Below are 19,030 nucleotides of genomic sequence, written 5' to 3'. Positions count from 1 at the left end.
TGGGTTCCAGTGTACTTTTCCATCATTTCCACCATCTGTAGCTTGGAGAACATGTATTGTTGGTTTCCCTTTCTCGTCCTAATGTTTGAGAAGTGTGCTTTGGTGCAACCAATGTTTAAGGTTGTTTTGTTTTGGGTTTTTTTTCTTTCTTTTTTTTTTTTTTTCTTTTAAAAAAAGGGAGGTGGTGGTGGCAGGGGAAAACCCAAACCAAGGGTTTAGGTAAGTAAGTGCCACTTTGGGGAAGCAGGTGTTTGAGGATTAGATCTGTTTATTGTTGGTGTGTAAAAATAAATTCCATTAAACATATGGTAATTGGCCAATGTCTTAAGTTCTGTTTCTGGTAGCAGTATACAGAATGCATGTTCAGCATGTGCATCTGCAGCTTTAGTTGCCCTGCTTTCATTTACTTGCTGTACTTGTCTCTACATATTGCAGCGGGCAAGATTCACCTACTTTTGTGCTTGCAGGAGCGGCAAAGACAGCTAGAGAGCATGGGAATTTCCCTTGAGTCTTCAGGTATCAAGGTTGGGGATGACAAGTGTTACCTGGTGAACCTGAATGCAGACCCTGCACTCAATGAGCTTTTGGTTTACTATTTAAAGGTAAGAACATGAACAGGATGCTTACACACAATGAAAGGACAATTGTTTTATTGTTTTGAATTTCTGGCTCAATTTGTCTTTCTGAGTGTATTAAGATTTTTTAAGATTAGTTGCAGCAGAATAGGATAGGCCCCCTCCTACTGTTTAGGCTTTTGTTCTCCCTTTGCAGTTCAGCATCATTGTTTTCCTTATTGATCTCCTGATTGCCAACAGTGGGAGAAGCGCTCGGTGTGTGCCAGCGTTGAGACAAATCCTAGCTTTTCCAGACAGGATGTGAATAGAATTGTTTTTGGACTCAACTTGAACTGAGAGCCTTCAGTTGGAAGCTTCTTTTTGTTAGTGAACTTGATGATTTCAATGAGTTAATGATAAAGAGATGATGTTTATTAGTAATCAGTAAGAGTAAACATAGTCTTAGATAACAGAAAAGCTCAAGAAAAAGAGAAAGGGGGGAAAAAAGGCTATTAAAAATTTACAGAAATATACTTTCATAGTGCCGCTAGCTTTCATACCGTTCTGTTTAGCATAGTCTCGTGTCAGAGAGGAATAGCATCAAATACAAACCTAGTAAGTTTGTAAGGAAATGAGCTCCTTGTCAATAAGCTATGAAAGATTATCTTGTCTATTTTTATAGTTATTTTTCTGCTTTAGTGGCTGTGATAGGGCTTCTGTGTTTGAACGGTAGCAAATAAAGCACAACGTCTCTAACAACAGCAAAACAAAGTATTTCAGCAGAATTTACAATACAACTTGAAATTATGTAGAGATTAATATATTTGGTGGAGTTGCAATATAGCTGTTTTCTGAAAAGCAGCCAACTCTGTGCACCTGGTTTTACTATCTATGTTGTCCTCTGTTATGTATGCCTATATGACACGGCTGGTTTTCTTCACTGTTTGCATTTATTGCTTGTATGCAAGTGTACTCTGAGAATATTTTTTAAATAAAAATTTGTGTATCAGCTGCTTTATTTTGCTTTATCTAAAACCATATGAAGAAAAAGTGCAGAGCAGAGCAACAGTTTGTGTTGTGACCTTTACAGTCTTCAAATCTGCTGTGGCACCCTTTCTGCTCTATAGAAGTGCTTAGCAAAGGAGAGCACATAGATTGTGCAGTCTGAGTGCTTCAGCTAATATTTTCTTAGTTATATAAACAGTGATAGTTTGCTTGTCTCTTAGTAACAGCTTATTTTCTAGGATCACACAAGAGTTGGTGCAGATACCTCTCAGGATATACAGCTCTTTGGTATAGGAATCCAACCAGAACACTGTGAGATTGATATTGCTTTCGATGGAGAAGTTACACTCACACCAAAAGAAAATGCAAGGTAAGGAAGATCATCAGCACTTTCCAGTGAAGTGTTTGCTTTTCTTTACCAGAAGATAACTTGTATGCATTTTTATTTTACATAATCAGAACTACCATACATTCTGAACAATGAGTAGCTTCAATATAGGTGACTTGAACAGATACTTAGAAGTGAAATTCAGCAATAAAACTGAGATTTCCCCACACGTGTACACACCCACCCACTCTGCAGCATAACCGGCTATCAGTGGTTTGGCTCAAAATAAACCATTGCAAGAAGATATACAGTAGGAATGAGGGCCCATTGCTTGTCTGTATCTTGGGTGGTAACAGGATCACTGAGGCGCTGCTGGCTATCCTGACCTGTATGATGGGACAGGAGGCTGTGTCTTGGTGGGGGAGGATAAATTGTGCCTCATGAATAGTTCCTGTTGTGAAGCTCGGTATTTTGTTAGAAAGCGGTGTTTTAAAGATCTTCAGATCTTTAAATTCTTTTCTAAATCTTTAATTTCTGTTGTTCTAGTAAATATGCAGTGTGAAGTCATGTTTCTCCTTTTGTTTCTACTTCTGTATTTTAATTATCTTTCATTTTGGGGACACTATGGCTTCTTGGGTGGAATTGTAAATGTCTTTGTCACTTCACCTTCAGTGGTGTGTGATAAGCAGCACCTTTGTCCTGGTTAATAGTCATGCTGCTTGAATGAAATCTAAATATCTAAACAATATATAGAATCATAGAATCGTTAAGGTTGGAGAAGACCTTTAAGATCATCAAGTCCATCCATCAGCTCAACACCACCATGCCTCCTAAAGCATGTCCTGTATAGATTAGTATAAGAATGAGACACCTTTTAAAAATCTGATCTCTTTCATTCTGCATTCAGTAAAATACCTCTTAGCATTTGCATTTTTCTTCTGCAGCCCACAGTACAAAATTTCAAACAGATGGTATTCAGACTTGTGGTGATAGGGTTACTGTGCTGGAAATCAGTCACTTTGACTGGCAAGAACAAAGGCACGTGTCAGTGGAAAAAACATTTTATTTTACTCATGCCTGATTTGCAGGGCTTAAGTAGCTGTTCTTAAGATACGAGTGTCAACAGAAATGTAGTTACCAAAAATTTCATGGGTGGGGGGGAAAAGAAGAATCTGGTTTTAAATCAAATGCTTACACATTTGTGTTGACTTACTTGAGACAGCTGAATACAGACCACTGCATCTGAAAAGGCTTTTTTCATCTTACTTAAGTTTTCTTTTCCCTTTCAAACAAAATGTTCTGCTTTGTGACTTGTGTATGCAGAAGTTCAACAGCTCCGTTTTTCCCATTTTGTGATTGAAACTTAAATACAAAGAAACCTAAATGCAAATATAACAGTATACCAGATGTTCACAAAAGTAGACCCTTGTTAATAATAGAGGCTCCATTTGTTGAAAGAATGAAACTTGGATCTAAGGGTCTTTTTTTACGCTTGAATGCCAAGTATGTTAACGGTATGTTTTACAACTGTATGTTGACTCACTTATCTTGAAGAGCTGTATCGGTAGGATTTGCATGCAACCAACTTAACAGACTGTTTATAAGAAACAGGCAGTGACCCAGTTTGAGAAACGGGCATTTTAAGAAAGCTGTGCAACTAAAAGCAACCTTGTCTGTATGTGTACTGAAGAGTTGTATCAGCCAAAGCTGGAGGGGAAGGGTGCTTTGTGTTTAATTCCGACAGTAGAAATCAGACCAGTAACTCTCCCGTTGATTCTTTAGTGAGAACCTAGCAGATTTGTGCATTGTGTGATACGAATCACTGCCTGTAGGTGGGAGAAGCAGTAGATCTTGCAGTTACTTTATTTTTAGGATTTCATTGAAGTTGTATCTTCTTCTTTCAGATCCTGTGTAAATGGTGCACTGGTATGTTCTGTCACTCAGTTATGGCATGGCGATAGAATATTATGGGGAAACAACCACTTTTTTAGGTAAGAGTTGGAATTTATATTCCAGCCTCTTTTACATTCAGCCTATTCGTTTCTTTTTCTTTCACTGTTGTGCGAAAACTTTTTAGAAACTGAATTTCAATTTTTACACAGAATCAATTTACCAAAGAGGAAACGTCGAGATTGGCTGAAAGACCTTGAGAAAGAAACTTCATTAGGAGAGCATGATCTGGATGCAGCTAGTGAAGCTTCTTCAGAACCAGACTACAACTATGAGTTTGCACAAATGGAAGTTATTATGAAGACACTGAATAGTAATGGTAAGGCAGCTCATTCTTTTGGATTGTCTAACAGGTTCAGCATGGAACTTAATTTTTGGGTAAAGCAAGTGGTACACTTGCTCCAGGGGCTTTTGGAGCATTTGCAGGAAAAGATATTTTAAAGAAACAATGTTAGGCACAGATATCTATAGATATAGTCACACACACATATATACATATATACACACACAAAAGCATTAAAAAATATATGTACCTAGGTATAAATACAGACAGACACACCAATCAGTAGTTGGTTTGTGCCCTGATACAAAATTTTATCAGTACACCTGCTGTCCTTTATACTGCAGCTGAGTTGTAATCATCACATCAAACCATCATCCAAGTCCTACTAACCTCTTGCTTTTGCAAGTTACTGCAGACAAAAGGGTGCTCCAGATATGGCTGTTAGTTGCATCCTACCTTTTGTATCAAATATTACTGACACCATTTTAGCCTTGGTAGAAAAACACTGAAATGATAAAAAACCAATAGTCATATGTCAGCTAGAGTGGTTTTTTAAAGCTTGATCACCCCAATATTTTATTTAATCTTTGTTAAAAAATATTTTTATGTCTTTTTTTTGGACAGTATAATAAAATGCAGGATACAAAAAATAATGGTATGGTGTATGTATAAAAAATACGGTGTTTTCATGGTTTCTAGAAGACAAGTCATAGTTACAATGATTTAATATGGTATGAAGAAATTCTGAAAAACTTACTAAACTACTGAATACTTTGTAAAGGTTTTTTAATACATAAAATTTGAGAGGCAACTGCCCTGGGTTTTGGTCACTGACCAAGAAGACATGGTAGATGGTGTTTCAGTGCTTTCTGTTCTCCTTTCTTCATATCTTTGCACTATTTGCATTGTTTGCTGTGGTTTACTTGTTGAAATACAGTATCTCCTTTTTTCTTGGTCTCCTCTTATTCTGACTTTCTCTGTTTTGCTCTTGAGTACAGCATGATGGTTACATGTGCCTGATGCTCTAGCCATCGTTTGCAAGTTTTTTTTACAGTTTGATTTTAATGAGATTGCTTGTGTGAGTTACAGGGTCAGGTCATTTAAGTTGATGTGAAATTACTGTTTGATAACAGAAATATTCTCATTATGGTTCACTCATACCAGGAGACGAATTTCAGATGAATCTGCCATCCTGGTGGTCGTCAGTGTTGTCATCCCTTGTGAAGATTCTGTTGCCTGTCTTAAGGCCTCAAACCATCTCGTATCTGTGCCAAAACTGGGACAAAGGTTTTGAACTCGATTGGCTCATGCATGAGACTGCTAGAGGACTTTGAAAGCATTAATTGATGCTTGATCTGCTTGTCACTAACCAGGGATTTGACTAAACTGTAGCAGTCTACAATGAGTCAGTGTTCTTTGAACAGAGGGCCACATTTTTTGGTTTTCATGTCTTGCTATCTAGCTGATGGAGATGATTCGTCACAATATTTCAAGTGTCTTTACATTTTAGTTCAGCAGGCTTTTTTGATTGTGGTCCAGGCCAGTTTTTGCCTTGGTCAGTTGTTTTCTATGTCTTTGCTCAAGAGCAGTGCAGACCTTGCTGTTCCATCAGCACTCTTTCGTCCCTAATGCACAGCAAATGCTAGCCATTACACATGTCGCACAGTTTCCGAGGTGTCATAACCCAATTACTCTGCTCTTGTCTCTTCCGCTCCCTCCTCCATAGGTTTTGCTTAACTAAATTGGAGTAGTAAGTGATAATAAAACCCTGACTAAACAACTGACTGTGAGGATCGTAGGGTGTTCTTTTGATTCGAAGCCCAGTAGTGCTCCCAGGTTCTGTTCTTCTCAGTGGTATAGCTAAAATACAGTTTTTCCTGACAGGGTTCCAGTTTGTTGGGTAGGAAGTAAAGCAGCTTTACCGCATACCATTTATTTATTATTTATTTATTATTCCCTAAAATGAAAAATAAACATGGGAAACGAAGAAGAAATAACTAAATAACAGAAGACAGTTAATTCTATTATCCATATTCTCTGGAGAAGCCCTGGGGGGGGGGAAATAAGTATCTGAGAAATTTTATTAGATAATTATTTTATAGGCATGTATGGGTTTGGGATTTTTCTTTCACATCAGTGGTCTGGTATAGCCCAAAGCAAAAGTTTTTGGTTTTCCTTTGTTTTGTGTCCTGTCCCCATCCCCCCCAATCCTCCCCCCATCTATTTGAGAACAGTAACTCTCTTTAAGTACATAGCCTAGCTTCTCCAGGGCACAAACATGTTTGTTTTTGTTGCACGTAACCAGTACAACAGTGCCACATATTGCATCTGGCTCCAGAGAAGCTCTGAGGAATCTGTGTAACTTTGAAAACAGCTGTAAAGAAAACATCCAGATTCTTTCCTCCCTTCAACATGTTCATTTTCTTTGGGGGATTCTGTCAGATCAGCTCTGTAACGCTAGTTTGCGATGCTGTTGTGATGCTGGTCAAACACAGAACGCAGCAAATAAATTGACTTTATTCCTATATAAGGTGCAGTGGTTAAGCAAACAATGTGATTAGTTTAGGAAGCTTCTAATTTTAGGCAAACAAAACCGTTACAGTTCAGGGTAGGTATTTTGATGAAACTTAGCGAAGTAGCCTGTGTCATAATATTCTTATAGCTTGCTTAGAAAAAGGCACTTATTCCTTAAGATTTCATATTTATTCAGCATTGTTGTTACTGGATTAAGAGATTCCAGATGTGAATTAAGTGACATTGCAGCAAGGTACTAAATGTCATTCATCCTATGGAGAAGGTAGATTCTTCTGGTTCAGTGTTAATATTCTAACATTTTGCAGAGGATTAACTGCATATGAATGGTTTTCTCAGGGCATTGAACTCTTGTCACATAAATGTGTGAAGAGCTGGGACTTGGGACTCCTGTATGGAATTTGCTGTGCGTTTGGCAGGCACTGGGTAGAATCTTCCCTAATTTATTCGACTTTGCATGAGAAACCCAAAATTGTGGAACATGTTTAAACGTAACTTAAACACTGCTGTGGTTCTTTTGAATTGTGAAAAACATGACTGTTTATTTTTGTATCTTTTAACTAGATGTTTTATAATTCACACCATATTTTGCTTTTTTCACTGTGAAAGGCCCGGGGTTTCTATGTAAACTCTTTCAAAAGTTAAATTGAAGACATCTAAAAGTGTGAATTTACTTTTTTCATTTCAATACAAGCCTAACCCACCTTTTTTTTTTTTCCCCCAAACAGTAGTGGATTTCATTGAAATTGGGAATTTTTAGACTAGGTTCTTGCATCTTGTTCCACATATTTTCCGTGGTGTAATTTTGATCCTCTGGTGGTGGTGATCCTGTAAATCTAGGTGGCTGAAAAGATCCCTTTTATTAAGGAAATCTGCTCCCTGAACTCACAGCTGGTCTTTGAGCAGTTTAGGAAAGTCTTGTCTTAATGAGTCAGCCTTAGATTCATTTCCTGTGTTTGCAAACATAATAGAGGCTTTTAATTTCTTGCATGCCTCTTCTCTATCTTCTGCATAATACCTGCTTTCTTAACCATTCTTACACATAACTAAAACTGTTTTGGGGATTATGCAGTAAAACCTATGTGTGTGAAGCCAATTATGATATTATCTGGAGGAGTTAGGAGGATAATGATGATGCAGGTCAACATGAATAACTTGGTTTGTAGTCTAGAATATTAGAACTTGGTTCAGTCAGTTGGTTTTGCTGCACTATCTGTTTAAAAGCTAAAAATAGCTAACTGTCTTTCTGAGAATGTCGTGTACTAAAAAGTAATATTTCTGGTTATTTTAAGACTTTTTTATGCATCACTGTTTTGCTATTTGGTTGCTATTTATATTGACTGATTTTTAACTGTGCATTATAATTCCTATTGTGGTGGTATTCTGTGATGGCTTTGTGTGAAGCCAGTGATTTCTTTCATGGACAAGGCTAGGGCCACAGTAGCAACTTGCAGTAGTGTTCTTTTTTCTGCTAAAAATAAAGTTGGATTTACATGAATCTTAATATTTCTAAAAAAGGATGCTGAGAGGCGAATACAAACCCACTGTAACAACAGAACCCTGGAGATCCTGTTTGTTTCTCTGGCATTTATAATAGGAAGGGTTTGTTTTATGAAGTGACTTGCCTCAATGGCCATGTATATTAAAATTGGAGACAGTGAGTTAGTTTACCTTTAGGAAAATTAGTCTCAGTAGTTTTAGTACTAAGTAAGTTGTTATAGATTACTAAATACAGTAATGCTACATTGGTTTGACAAGGTACAGGGGATGTGGTTTTTGGGAGAGTGTATGTACATGTTATGGTGACCAACATACACTGCTAGTGATGAAAACCCTACAGGACCTTTCATGTGAATCTCCTCTATTGTTTCATGTAGGACTGTAGTATCAGGAAGACTTGTATAAAGTCTTATGAGGACTGGGTTTTGGTAGTGAATGCAAGATGGTTCGTAATTAATTCACGTGGTTTTTGGAGGTTGGCGGGTTGGTTATTTGAGAAGCACACCTCTAGTTCCAAAGTGGGACAGTGTAATTAAATCTAGGGGTTTTGTCCCTCCTTTGTGACAGGCTGGCATCCTTAAAAGTCATATCAGCTTTTTTTTTTTTAAATATATTTGCAAAATGGAAGATGTATCACAAACCATTATTTTAAAGCTGAAGTTTTTTGCATTTGGAAATCCTGGCATGTCCTAAAGCTGCAATGGTGCTTCCCCGAATAATCTACCACTCCAACTACGGAACTCCTCTCCCTTCCCCTTCTGATGTACAGAATCAGCAATCTTGTTTGGTGACGTGCTGTCATTCAGATACTCGTCTAGACTGGTCCTCTTGCAAACCTCTTGCAGATATATACTGGTAGTATATAGAAGGAGCTTTTCCATTCGATTGCTCTTTCAGAGGCGCAGTCTGGCACTGGACATAAAACCAGGGATAGACAGAGAAATGTTTCTTTAATTTGAATGCAATTTAGGTTTAACTGTAGCTGACTGACACAAACAGTTGTTGTTTCAGGATAGAGTAACCAAATGGATATTTGTTCTGGGTTGATACTGAGATGAAATGTGGTTTGTGAAGCTAAATGCAGAAGTCCCCTCCAGAATTTTGTCTGCTTCAGTGCTGTGAAGCACATTGATGCAATGTGATGCGCGACTAGTCAGACAATTTGTTTGTCTCAGTTTTCATCTGCAGCTCTCCAACATGTTTCATTCTCTGCCAAAATGGAGAAAGTAAATTGCTTTTTACTTCCTTAAGTTGTTTCCTTCTCTAGTTAACATCATCTTCCCTTATATTTTGCATTGTTTTCATCTTATTAGTTTGTTCCCTTTTCTTTCTATTCTTTTATTCCTACTGGGGTTCTGGAACATATTATAACTTGACAGTACTGAAGTATGCAGTGGACAAGGGTCTTAACCTCTTTGCATGCTGTATTTTTGTCCTTGTTTGGATTTATTTATTTAACGCAATATTTACTATTTTGGCTTTTGTTTTGGGGGGCAATGAGCATCTTCTGTTTGTGAAGACTCTAGGATATGTTGATTCCTGTTACCAAATAAGTGAGTGTTCTGTAACACTGAAATGGCATTTTCTCATTTTTCTGGTCTTCCCCACCCCCCTCACCCCCCCCCTTTTTTTTTTTTAAAGACCCACTACAAAATGTGGTCCAGATCTTGGAGAAACAGTACTTGGAAGAGAAGCGGAGTGCTCTTGAGGAGCAGCGGCTGATGTATGAACGTGAGTTAGAGCTGCTGCGGCAGCAGCTCTCTCCAGAAAGGCAGCATCAGCATGGCAGCGACAGGCTCTCCTACACAGCTCAGACTGCACAGCAGAAAGTAAATCTCTGGACAGAAGAGAGGTGAGAATACTGGAGTTAAACCAAAGCAGTTAAGAATGACAAAGGGTGAAAGATGACAGATGGCTCAAGCCTCAAAAACTGATAACATGTTTTTTGTGGAGTTGAGGTGCAGTACCAGATCTGCCTCCACTGAAGTGCTAGGTTCTGATGTGTAACGTGCCTACAAGATCTTCCTGTTTGATTTAACACAAAAATGAAGTGAAAATTTAGCTTTTATTGATTGATGTTATAGCCTTATTTTTTTAAATAGAAAAGTGCTTCTGAAATGTTTAGTCTAGTAATTATTGTTTAAGTTAGTTCTGGAAAGACAGAAAAGGATGTTGCAGAGGTAAATTTATCAACTCAGTTGAAGGAGTCCACTGAAGAGTACTGGGTGTTGAGGGTCCAATGAGAGCACAGTGTTTTGCAATCTAAAAACCATTAAACATACAGAAAATGTGAGTCCTTAAATGTAGTATCTATGTGTTTCTAAAAGTAAGCCCAGCTTTAGAAGAGTTTGGGAACTGCAGAATAGTCAAATAGAGTATGTTTGAGCTGTTTGGGAAGTAGAAGGCTTGCCACGAGGTAAACAGGCCCCTTTGCAAAGGAATAACGTGGCACCTGAATGCAGCCTTGGTGAAAGATCATAATGAGATTTGCAAGGATTTTTAGTAAAGTGGACTAGGAAGATGTGAGCACAGTTTAAGCAGCATGTGTGCATTTGCATCTTGACAATGAGAGAAGCTTGTTCTTGATATCGCTGGGGAGAGGAGGACATCAGCTCCATGGAGGGAAGTTCTAGAGGCAGCAACCAAGATGACTTAAGTTTTCGGCATACAAATGAATACTCTGTCATTGGGTAATTCAGTAGGAAGAATGACTAGATGTACTCAGAGGTTTCTTGTAAGTTTCTTTTTAATCTATTTTCTTTTAAAAACAGCAGCTTTGTTATTCACTCAGACTTTTTTTCTACATGTAGCAAGTTTGAGTGCTCTTTCCTATTTTGATTATTTTTGCTTTATTCTCCACTATTAAAAAAAAAAATCCAGGTACAAGAGGAGTCTAAACAAAGATAGCCAAGATTGTGTTGCAGCTTTCAAATTCAGGGTGTTAGAAATAGAACGGAACAGATCTTGATTTAGGTTTTGTACACGGTTTTGTTCTGTAATTTCTGCCCAGTTTGGCCTTGGATAAAAAAACCTAAAGAAATAATGAACTGTTGACCCACTCACCAGCAATGACTAGAATGTTTTCCATGACAAGTATAGGGAGAAGTAGTGCTGTGTTTCAATTTTAATTAAAATAACTGTTTGCTTCTGTAAGAGCTAAAAACAGAATCATTGGGAACTGAATGTAAAGAATTGCAGAGTCATGGTTGGGATTTGCAGGATCTTTTAGGGCTGTAGAGGGAGTGCAAAATAAGAAATACGCTAGCTGGAATCATTGCTACTCAGAATTGCTTTGAGCACAGCAAGGCCATCAAGAAATCATTGATTACCCACTTCAGCAGCAGAGATGATAACTGGGTTTACTGGCAAGGGAAGCCATACCTCTGAAAAGATGCAACAGAAGGGAAAAGGAACTAGCCTCGCCTGTCATTCAGAGTTAAAAAGACAAAAAAGTGATTGATTAACTTAAAATTAACCAACCACCGGAACCATGTAATGACATAGCAAATGAGAATCTGGAGTGATATCAAGGCTAAGTGTTCTGCCAGCCTTCTCAGTAGTTGTTAAACGTCTCTTAGGAGGAGCTGTGCTTGCAACAAGCATTTTTGCTTCTGGATTTCATGGTTGAATGCTTTACTCTATATAACTGTTGAACTACTTGAAGACCGTACTTTGCTGCATGTAAAGAAGAGGAGAATGAATGCTCTTTGTAGTGATCACTAAGGAGTCTGAAAATGTTGTAGTGGCACTGCCATTGAATAAGCAGTTTTCTGGAAGAACTAATTATCAGTTTCCTGTCCTCCAGAAGATCCTCTTAGGTATACTTTTCATTTATAGTTCTAGAAGATATTTGGGCTTCTGAAAAAGAAGGGGTGAAAAAACTGAATCATCTTAAATCTTAAATAAGATTTAAATAATAAATCTTAAATAATAAATCTTTAAAATTAAATAATTAAATAATCTTAAATAAGAAACCAGAAGAAAAAATCTTTGGGGAATTTCTGCTGTAAAAACATGGCAACATGGTGCTGAGGCACGCTGTTTGCCAGCCAGCTGGCAAGAGGGAAAGAAGTGCAGGAAAACGCGGGAGGAGTGGATGTGAAGAATGTGCAAAAGAGCCAAGTGTCTGGATTGCACAGGATTTGATTAGGGCAGTTTTAGCTGTCACTCTGTTGCTATCACAAAAGAAGCTGAGCTCTACCGGGTCAGCTATCAGACTGAAGTTGCTAAGTGTCAGACGTAGGCACGTGGTTGTATCTGTCAGATCAGCTGGGACACATCGCACAGTTTATTCTGGCTTTATGCTGACTATGGAAGGACAGATGATACCTGACCTGGTATTAAAACCTGTTGGCATAAAGTTAACCCATTATAAATTTGAACAAATTTGATTTGTCAGGATGGGGGGCAGGGGTGGTGGTTTAGTTCAGCATACTCTGTATCTGGCATTAGGAGTCCCAGAGACTTTCAGTTGACACCTTATGAGTGTCAGATGTAAGTTTTCCTTGTTCAGCTTAAATGATTGTTTCAGGAGTTCACGTTCAGTGGGTATTTGCTTTGGTTAATATCCTGATGGAGCTTGTCATGTTTTGTGTTAAAAATTTCAGACAGGATTTCTTAATTCTTACTGTTTTGTTTAAGTTTCTGGAAGGATGCTGACACAGCTATGTACAGAAAAACACAACTGTAATGAGAACTGCCTATAATAATTGGTTGAGTTACTCACAAGTCCTCCTTAGAGTCTTAAACCATTGCTTTCTCAAGAATCTAGCTAAGACAAGATTGGTGTGGGAGCCTCCCCAAAAAAATCACCAGATGCCAGTTTCCTGGATCAAGAAAAGTACTGGCTGTAGCCGAATCCCATGGCTCTTACAGCACTTACAGATCAAAGCTGCCTTCTGTTTCTCGAGCTAGGCAGCTGTCTCGCAGTGGTTGCAGGTGTAATGCACTTGCAGTATTAAGTACTATTTAGTGGGTAGTTCTTGACTCTACCTTCATTTTCTGGGTGAATCCAAAATTATAGCTGTCTGTGGAATGTGTCACTCCCATAGTCTGGAATTGCTCATTTAATCTTGATGGCCTGGATAACAGAAGCAAGAGGCAGAGGGAAAGGAATTTCCCATGTAACACTGGGAGCAGATATGGAGGAAGCAGGCTAAAAATCCACTGATAGCAGCAGCTATTTAAGATCCGACGAAACCCACCACTGTTGCAAACTTAGGCCAGATAGTGGAGAGAGGCAAAGCTGCATGTTTTAGCATGTTGAGGGCGCTAAAATTCAGGGCTGCTTCTAACACTGCTGGTCGTTTACCACTTTGGTATCGTATCAGGGAACCAGCCAAGTCCACTTTGAATTACCCAAGCTGTTCTTTGGGATATTTTGAAAAAAAGATAGCCACTCAAGAAGAATTCTGCTGGGGACTGAAAGGCGTATTAAGTTGTTTGTGGTTTGTACTATAAAGAGATACAAAAGATCTACGCTTATCTGCATAAAGGCAAACTTTGCCTATATTCACAGGAAGGTCCATGAGTTTTCTTGTTCCTCCTACGCTTGTCCATAATGTAATGTATTTTGTAGAAATTGGAAGTCTCTGTGCACAACCTGTACAGTATTTCAGTAGGACTTTGCTTAGAAAAGCTAAAAAATCATACAGGAGAGTGCTGGGCGCTGAAATATCTCAGTTTTGGTCATGAGTTCTAGGAAGATGACGAGACACAGTAAGTGCTCTTGGGATTACAAAGAAAGGCAAAAGGGGACTTCGCATTTGCTCAGAGGATAATCATAATACTTTTAAAAGGCAAATTAAGGATGAGAATCCTAGGTGTGAAAGCATATCTTAGTATCACAGGTGGAGGTACAGTATGTGTCATAGCAGGTTGGCCAGGTGTTACGTTAGAACAGATTTGCTCAGACAGGCCTTAGAAACCTTTTTGGAATTTGTCCAGAGACTGTTAACTGTATGGAGTGCACAAGCTTTAACCTGTGCTCATTCATCTATTACTTAAGAGGTACTTTGGGTATATAGGACTTAAGATTTTTTTTTTTTTTAATTTTTTTAACATGTACACTTGAGATGGCGTAAGTATATGGAGGGAGGAGATCTGGGGGTCTACAGCACTGCAGAGCCCCTAGCTGTGATGTAAAGCTGTGGCCCTGCGGTGATTGCAGGCTCCAACGTCACAATCTGAGGAAAAACGGGATTTATCTAGATGAAGTCTCACATGTTGGGACTGGTAGTTTCTGTGGAACAGGACTCCAGATTAAAGACAGACAGCTGCAATTATTTCATTTTTTTGAAAATTAGGAATGTCCCTAGGGCTTTTAACAGATCATCACTGTAACAGCTCCCATACTACTGTGCCCTTTTATTTGGGCATTACTGTGCTAGACTTACCTCAACAGTAATATGTTTAATATGCGATCACTGCTTTTCCTTAATAAAATTGTCTGACACTGTTTTTTCGTGTTTGCTGACATAGTGTTATACAGCATGTCGTCTTCTACTTGTTTCAGAAAAGTCTTCATTAGCACCTCTATTTGCAGCTTTCCAATAATAGAAATAGGTTTCTGTGTATTTTTCATGTTACCTACTGCACCGCAGGGATGAATTGTTTCGACAGAGCCTGGCTAAACTTCGAGAGCAGATAGTAAAGGCGAATACACTGGTGAGAGAAGCAAACTTCTTAGCAGAAGAAATGAGTAAACTAACAGATTATCAAGTAACACTTCAGATCCCTGCTGAAAACCTCAGTGCCAACAAAAAGGTAATGACAGCAAAGAATGCTGGAAAATCTAGGTTTATGGCTAATCTAAAATATGTAGATGTATATAACATTCCTCTAACTTGAGGCCATGAAATGTTACTCTTTTTAGACTGTGCATAGGCAAAATATGGATGCTACCTGAATTTAATATATTGGAAGTGAATAATTATAAGTAGGAATGGGAACGCAGCATTAAGTATGGCTCTTACTGTTCTTTCAAGTGTATGATCACCATATGCACATTGCAGTTTGTGAACAGGCATTTGTCTTCTGTTGCTGTAAAACCTGCATTTAGGTATGTCTGCAAAAATCACCAGTTTTTGTTACAGATGCCTACAATTTCTTTGTCTTTCTAGTTCTAGTGCTGCTCTAAATGCAATGGTAGCAGTTAGGATAATACACTTGTTGTAAGTGATTTGATTGAGCATATTAATATTCTTGTGTGAATGGTGGTTGTCTAAGAAGGAAGAAGTCTGGATCCTCAAAGATGTATAGGGTATGCTGTGTTTGAGGACAGAGATCATATGGCTGACATGCAGAGAGATGATGTATGTTCTGTATTTTATTCCTTTTTAAGAATGCAGTTTGAGTGAAGAGTCTAGCTACTTACATGCATCTTTCCTGCAGTGATTATTTTTTCCTCTGATTTAGAGGGGCGCAATAGTAAGTGAGCCTGCTATTCAAGTGAGGAGAAAAGGAAAAGGTACTCAAGTGTGGACTATTGAGAAACTAGAAAACAGATTGATTGACATGAGAGACCTCTACCAAGAGTGGAAAGAGAAAATTCCTGAGGTATTGTATATATTTTCTGAAAGGGATCAGAGATTGAGTTTGTTTCCTTTTAACCCCTTTTAATATGTTGTACAGATCAAGTGCAATGGCTTCGTATATGAAAGGGTACAGTATTGTGGTTTTAAAACAAAACACTCCCAAAAACTATGAATAATGCTAAATATTCAAAATGCCCATGCAGAATAAAACACAGCTATGTCCTATTCTCACTTGTTTTCTCAGATACAATTGTGCTGAGGTAGTGACTCGTGGTACCACCAAGCATGTGTTTACCTGTCATAGGTGCCATGCAGATAGGCACCAGCTCTGAATGGAAGCCGCAAACTGCGTTAGAAATGAAATTATTAAATTGCAGTCAGTATCAAAGCTAGCAAGGATGCTGCTTAGATACACTCAAGGTGCAGAACACATTAGCGTGGTAAAACTTAAAATGTGGAATATTCTGTAATTTCATTTGTATATCCCCCAGCGTTAAAGCAGTGAAGAAATCAATTGAAGAGAGGTAGTCTGCATCAGTGCCGCCATCAAAACTAAGTGGCGTTTCCTGAGAATTTAAGTGGTAGGTTAGCCTTGAGAAATAAGCGTGAGACTTGTCAAAAGCTTGCTTGTCTACTGACAAGAGGTAATACGAGCTTGGTGTTCCAGAATACATCCTCTTAAGTATCCAGGTGGAAGAGCATAGGAACTGTATCTTGCTGTCTTGTGGCTGATAGGGAGCACCTAAATTACTTGTATCAAGAATCATTCTCAAATATGTTTGAACAGCTGTTGTGCCTTTGTTACATGCCTTGGACGGGACAATGGGAGTCTCTAAAATCATAACACAGGGGAGATCACGCACTTGCATCTGTGCCCACTGAAGACAACGATGATTTTGCTGCTGACTTTAGTAAGAACTGATAGCACATCCTTGGAATATATTATGTCTGCTTGAGCCAGGATTGTCCTTGCCATGACCTATGTCGTCCATAATGCATGTGTTCTACGTGCTACATAGAAACACGTAGGTCAAATGCATGTGTTGAAGATGGAGGAGGAGGAGAAGGGAAGGAGTTAACATGTCCACCGAGGAGCACATATTGTGCTGGGAATCTGCATGAATTCTTTGTGGCTGTGTATGGGGTACTTGGGTAGAAAATGGTGCAGATGTGATCTCGGCCCTATGGGAATCATAGGAGCACTTGCAGGCCTAAGTGGGAGTCATCCTGCACCTTCCCTTTGCCCGTGTAGTGGTACCCAGCAGACAGACCACTGCTCAGCCTGGGGATGATTTGTCCTCTCATTTAGAAAGTGTAAACAGAGCAGAAAAAGTAAGGTGAAACTTTTTTAAATCGGTGGCTATTGTGCTTGCTCACAGTAAAATCTGGTTTGTCTTGACATCGCTAAAAAAATGTAGGTCATTATATTACTATTAACCATAGTAACGAAAGGGTTGTATAATGTTTCATCTCAAAGGTTTAATCTCAGATTTGTGATATGCTCCTAGTCTTTTTCTCCTTGTGTGACAGGAAGGAACAGCAAAGAATGGTAGTGGCTTAACTTTCGTGCCGTGACCTTATACTATGCGGTTATTTGATTTTGTGTTCCCACGCTTACAGGTTCTGACATAACTTTTATGATCTTTAAAACAGATAAGGAAGCAGATTGGCAAAAGAGGCGATCCTTTTTACGAAGCGCAAGAGAATCACAACCTAATTGGCGTCGCCAACGTGTTTCTGGAGTGCCTTTTCTACGACGTTAAGCTGCAGTACGCTGTGCCCATCATCAGCCAGCAGGGGGAGGTAACGCCAAGCAGTGCCCTCACGTGTGGCGGGCGGCGCGTACCTGTGCGCTCCGACCTTCGGGGTCAGGGGGCTTCGTGCTGCGGCTCTGAATGTACGCCGACATTTTTAACAAGCAGACGATGTTTAGTGTCTTGTTAGCAACTTCCCAGTTAATAGGTGTTTTGCAATGTGTGTTTTTCTGTTTGTTTGCAATTGCTCAGCTCCAAAAACAGTAGAATAAAATTCCCAGTGTCAACGTAGGTAACTGAGCAAAACCCAGCATACTCAGGTTCTGATGTACAGTCATGACACTGTGTGTCGTCTCTGTTGTGTGTGAATTAAAAAGGTCAGTAGTTCTGCATACAAATAAGGGTGGATTTTTTTTTTTTTATTCCTTTCTCTTCTTTTTTGACACTGTTGCTTTTCATTTGGTGGTTGAGAGCTTTCGATTCTGTTTCTGCACACCTCCTAAAGTTAGATATCTGCCCTCTTAATGTCTTCAAGTCCCTTGTGCACAGGTTCTCAGTATTTGTCTTGCCATAGGTTGCAGGGCGGTTGCATGTTGAAGTAATGCGGGTCACTGGGTCTGTCCCAGAACGTGTAGTAGAAGGAGACGACTCATCTGAGAACTCCAGTGAGAGTGGGAGTCTGGAAGTCATGGATAACAATGGAGAAATTATTCATAGAGCAAAAAAGCTCTCCTGCAGGGTAAGTGAGAACACATGATGAAGCTAATGGTTTCAAGCCTTTGTAACTGCATAGTCGGTCTGATGTAAAGTACTAATGTATTGCTACTGCTTGCTTAAAATTCTCTAAAGAGGAAGTACGGACTTCTTGTTCAGTGTAGGTCAGTCTGACCAGCTGTGGCTGCCAGTGGCTGAATTAATTCTCATTAGTGTCTAGTATATGCAGGTCTACATCATAAATACGGACATTATGAGGACTGTCCTTCGTGGCAGACACAAAAGGGGAAACAGTTTTTCTGTGTAACCATCTCCTATGGTTTATTTGATCATCTAATACAGTATCTATGGGTGGCATCTGGATTTCATTTCTTCTGTGATGAAGTGCTTCATCCTCCACTTGAGCTTGTCATCTTCCTCAAAGAAAACACGTACACGGGTGGGCTAGTTAGATACATGTAACTGCTTTCCTTGTATCTGCTTTTCTGTATATGCAAAATATAGATTTCCTAAATAGGAACGTCCTTAGAAAGCAATTGGAGGTGTCCTTTTAAAATTCTTCTTGGCTGTTGGTACTTTTGGATTAAATATTTAGTTTTTGAACAATTCACAATTGAAGAAGAAAGTCATATTTAGGAGAACATCTGGCTTGTCTCCTCAGGTAAAAATAAAAGAAGCAACCGGACTGCCACCTAATCTCTCCAACTTTGTCTTCTGTCAATATACATTTTGGGATCAATGTGAGTCAACAGTAGCAGCACCAGTGGTAGATCCAGATGTGCCCTCACCTCGGAACAAGGATGCTCATTTTACAGTGACCTTCTCTCACTGTAAGGTAACTATTTTTATTATGAAATAGTGTTATCAGCAGGGTG

General features: G+C 38.9%; 1 protein-coding gene across 12 annotated transcripts in view; it reads left to right on the top strand.

Annotated features, from left to right (window-relative positions):
* KIF13A (kinesin family member 13A) overlaps positions 1-19,030 on the top strand; it is a 128,765-nt gene that overhangs the window by 85,686 nt on the left and 24,049 nt on the right. For all 12 annotated transcript variants that reach the window (XM_064443663.1, XM_064443662.1, XM_064443659.1 and 9 more), the window contains 10 exons: positions 468-602; positions 1,799-1,929; positions 3,792-3,878; positions 3,990-4,156; positions 9,794-10,004; positions 14,755-14,917; positions 15,569-15,709; positions 17,341-17,490; positions 18,016-18,180; positions 18,817-18,990. In XM_064443663.1, the coding sequence (XP_064299733.1) occupies positions 468-602; positions 1,799-1,929; positions 3,792-3,878; positions 3,990-4,156; positions 9,794-10,004; positions 14,755-14,917; positions 15,569-15,709; positions 17,341-17,490; positions 18,016-18,180; positions 18,817-18,990 (1,524 nt within the window). The remainder of the gene's footprint in view (positions 1-467; positions 603-1,798; positions 1,930-3,791; positions 3,879-3,989; positions 4,157-9,793; positions 10,005-14,754; positions 14,918-15,568; positions 15,710-17,340; positions 17,491-18,015; positions 18,181-18,816; positions 18,991-19,030) is intronic.

The sequence above is a fragment of the Phalacrocorax carbo genome, chromosome 2, assembly GCF_963921805.1.
Source record: "Phalacrocorax carbo chromosome 2, bPhaCar2.1, whole genome shotgun sequence".
Lineage (NCBI taxonomy): Eukaryota > Metazoa > Chordata > Aves > Suliformes > Phalacrocoracidae > Phalacrocorax > Phalacrocorax carbo.
The sequence above is the reverse complement of the archived record's forward strand: the minus strand, read 5'-3'. Positions and strand labels throughout refer to the sequence as shown.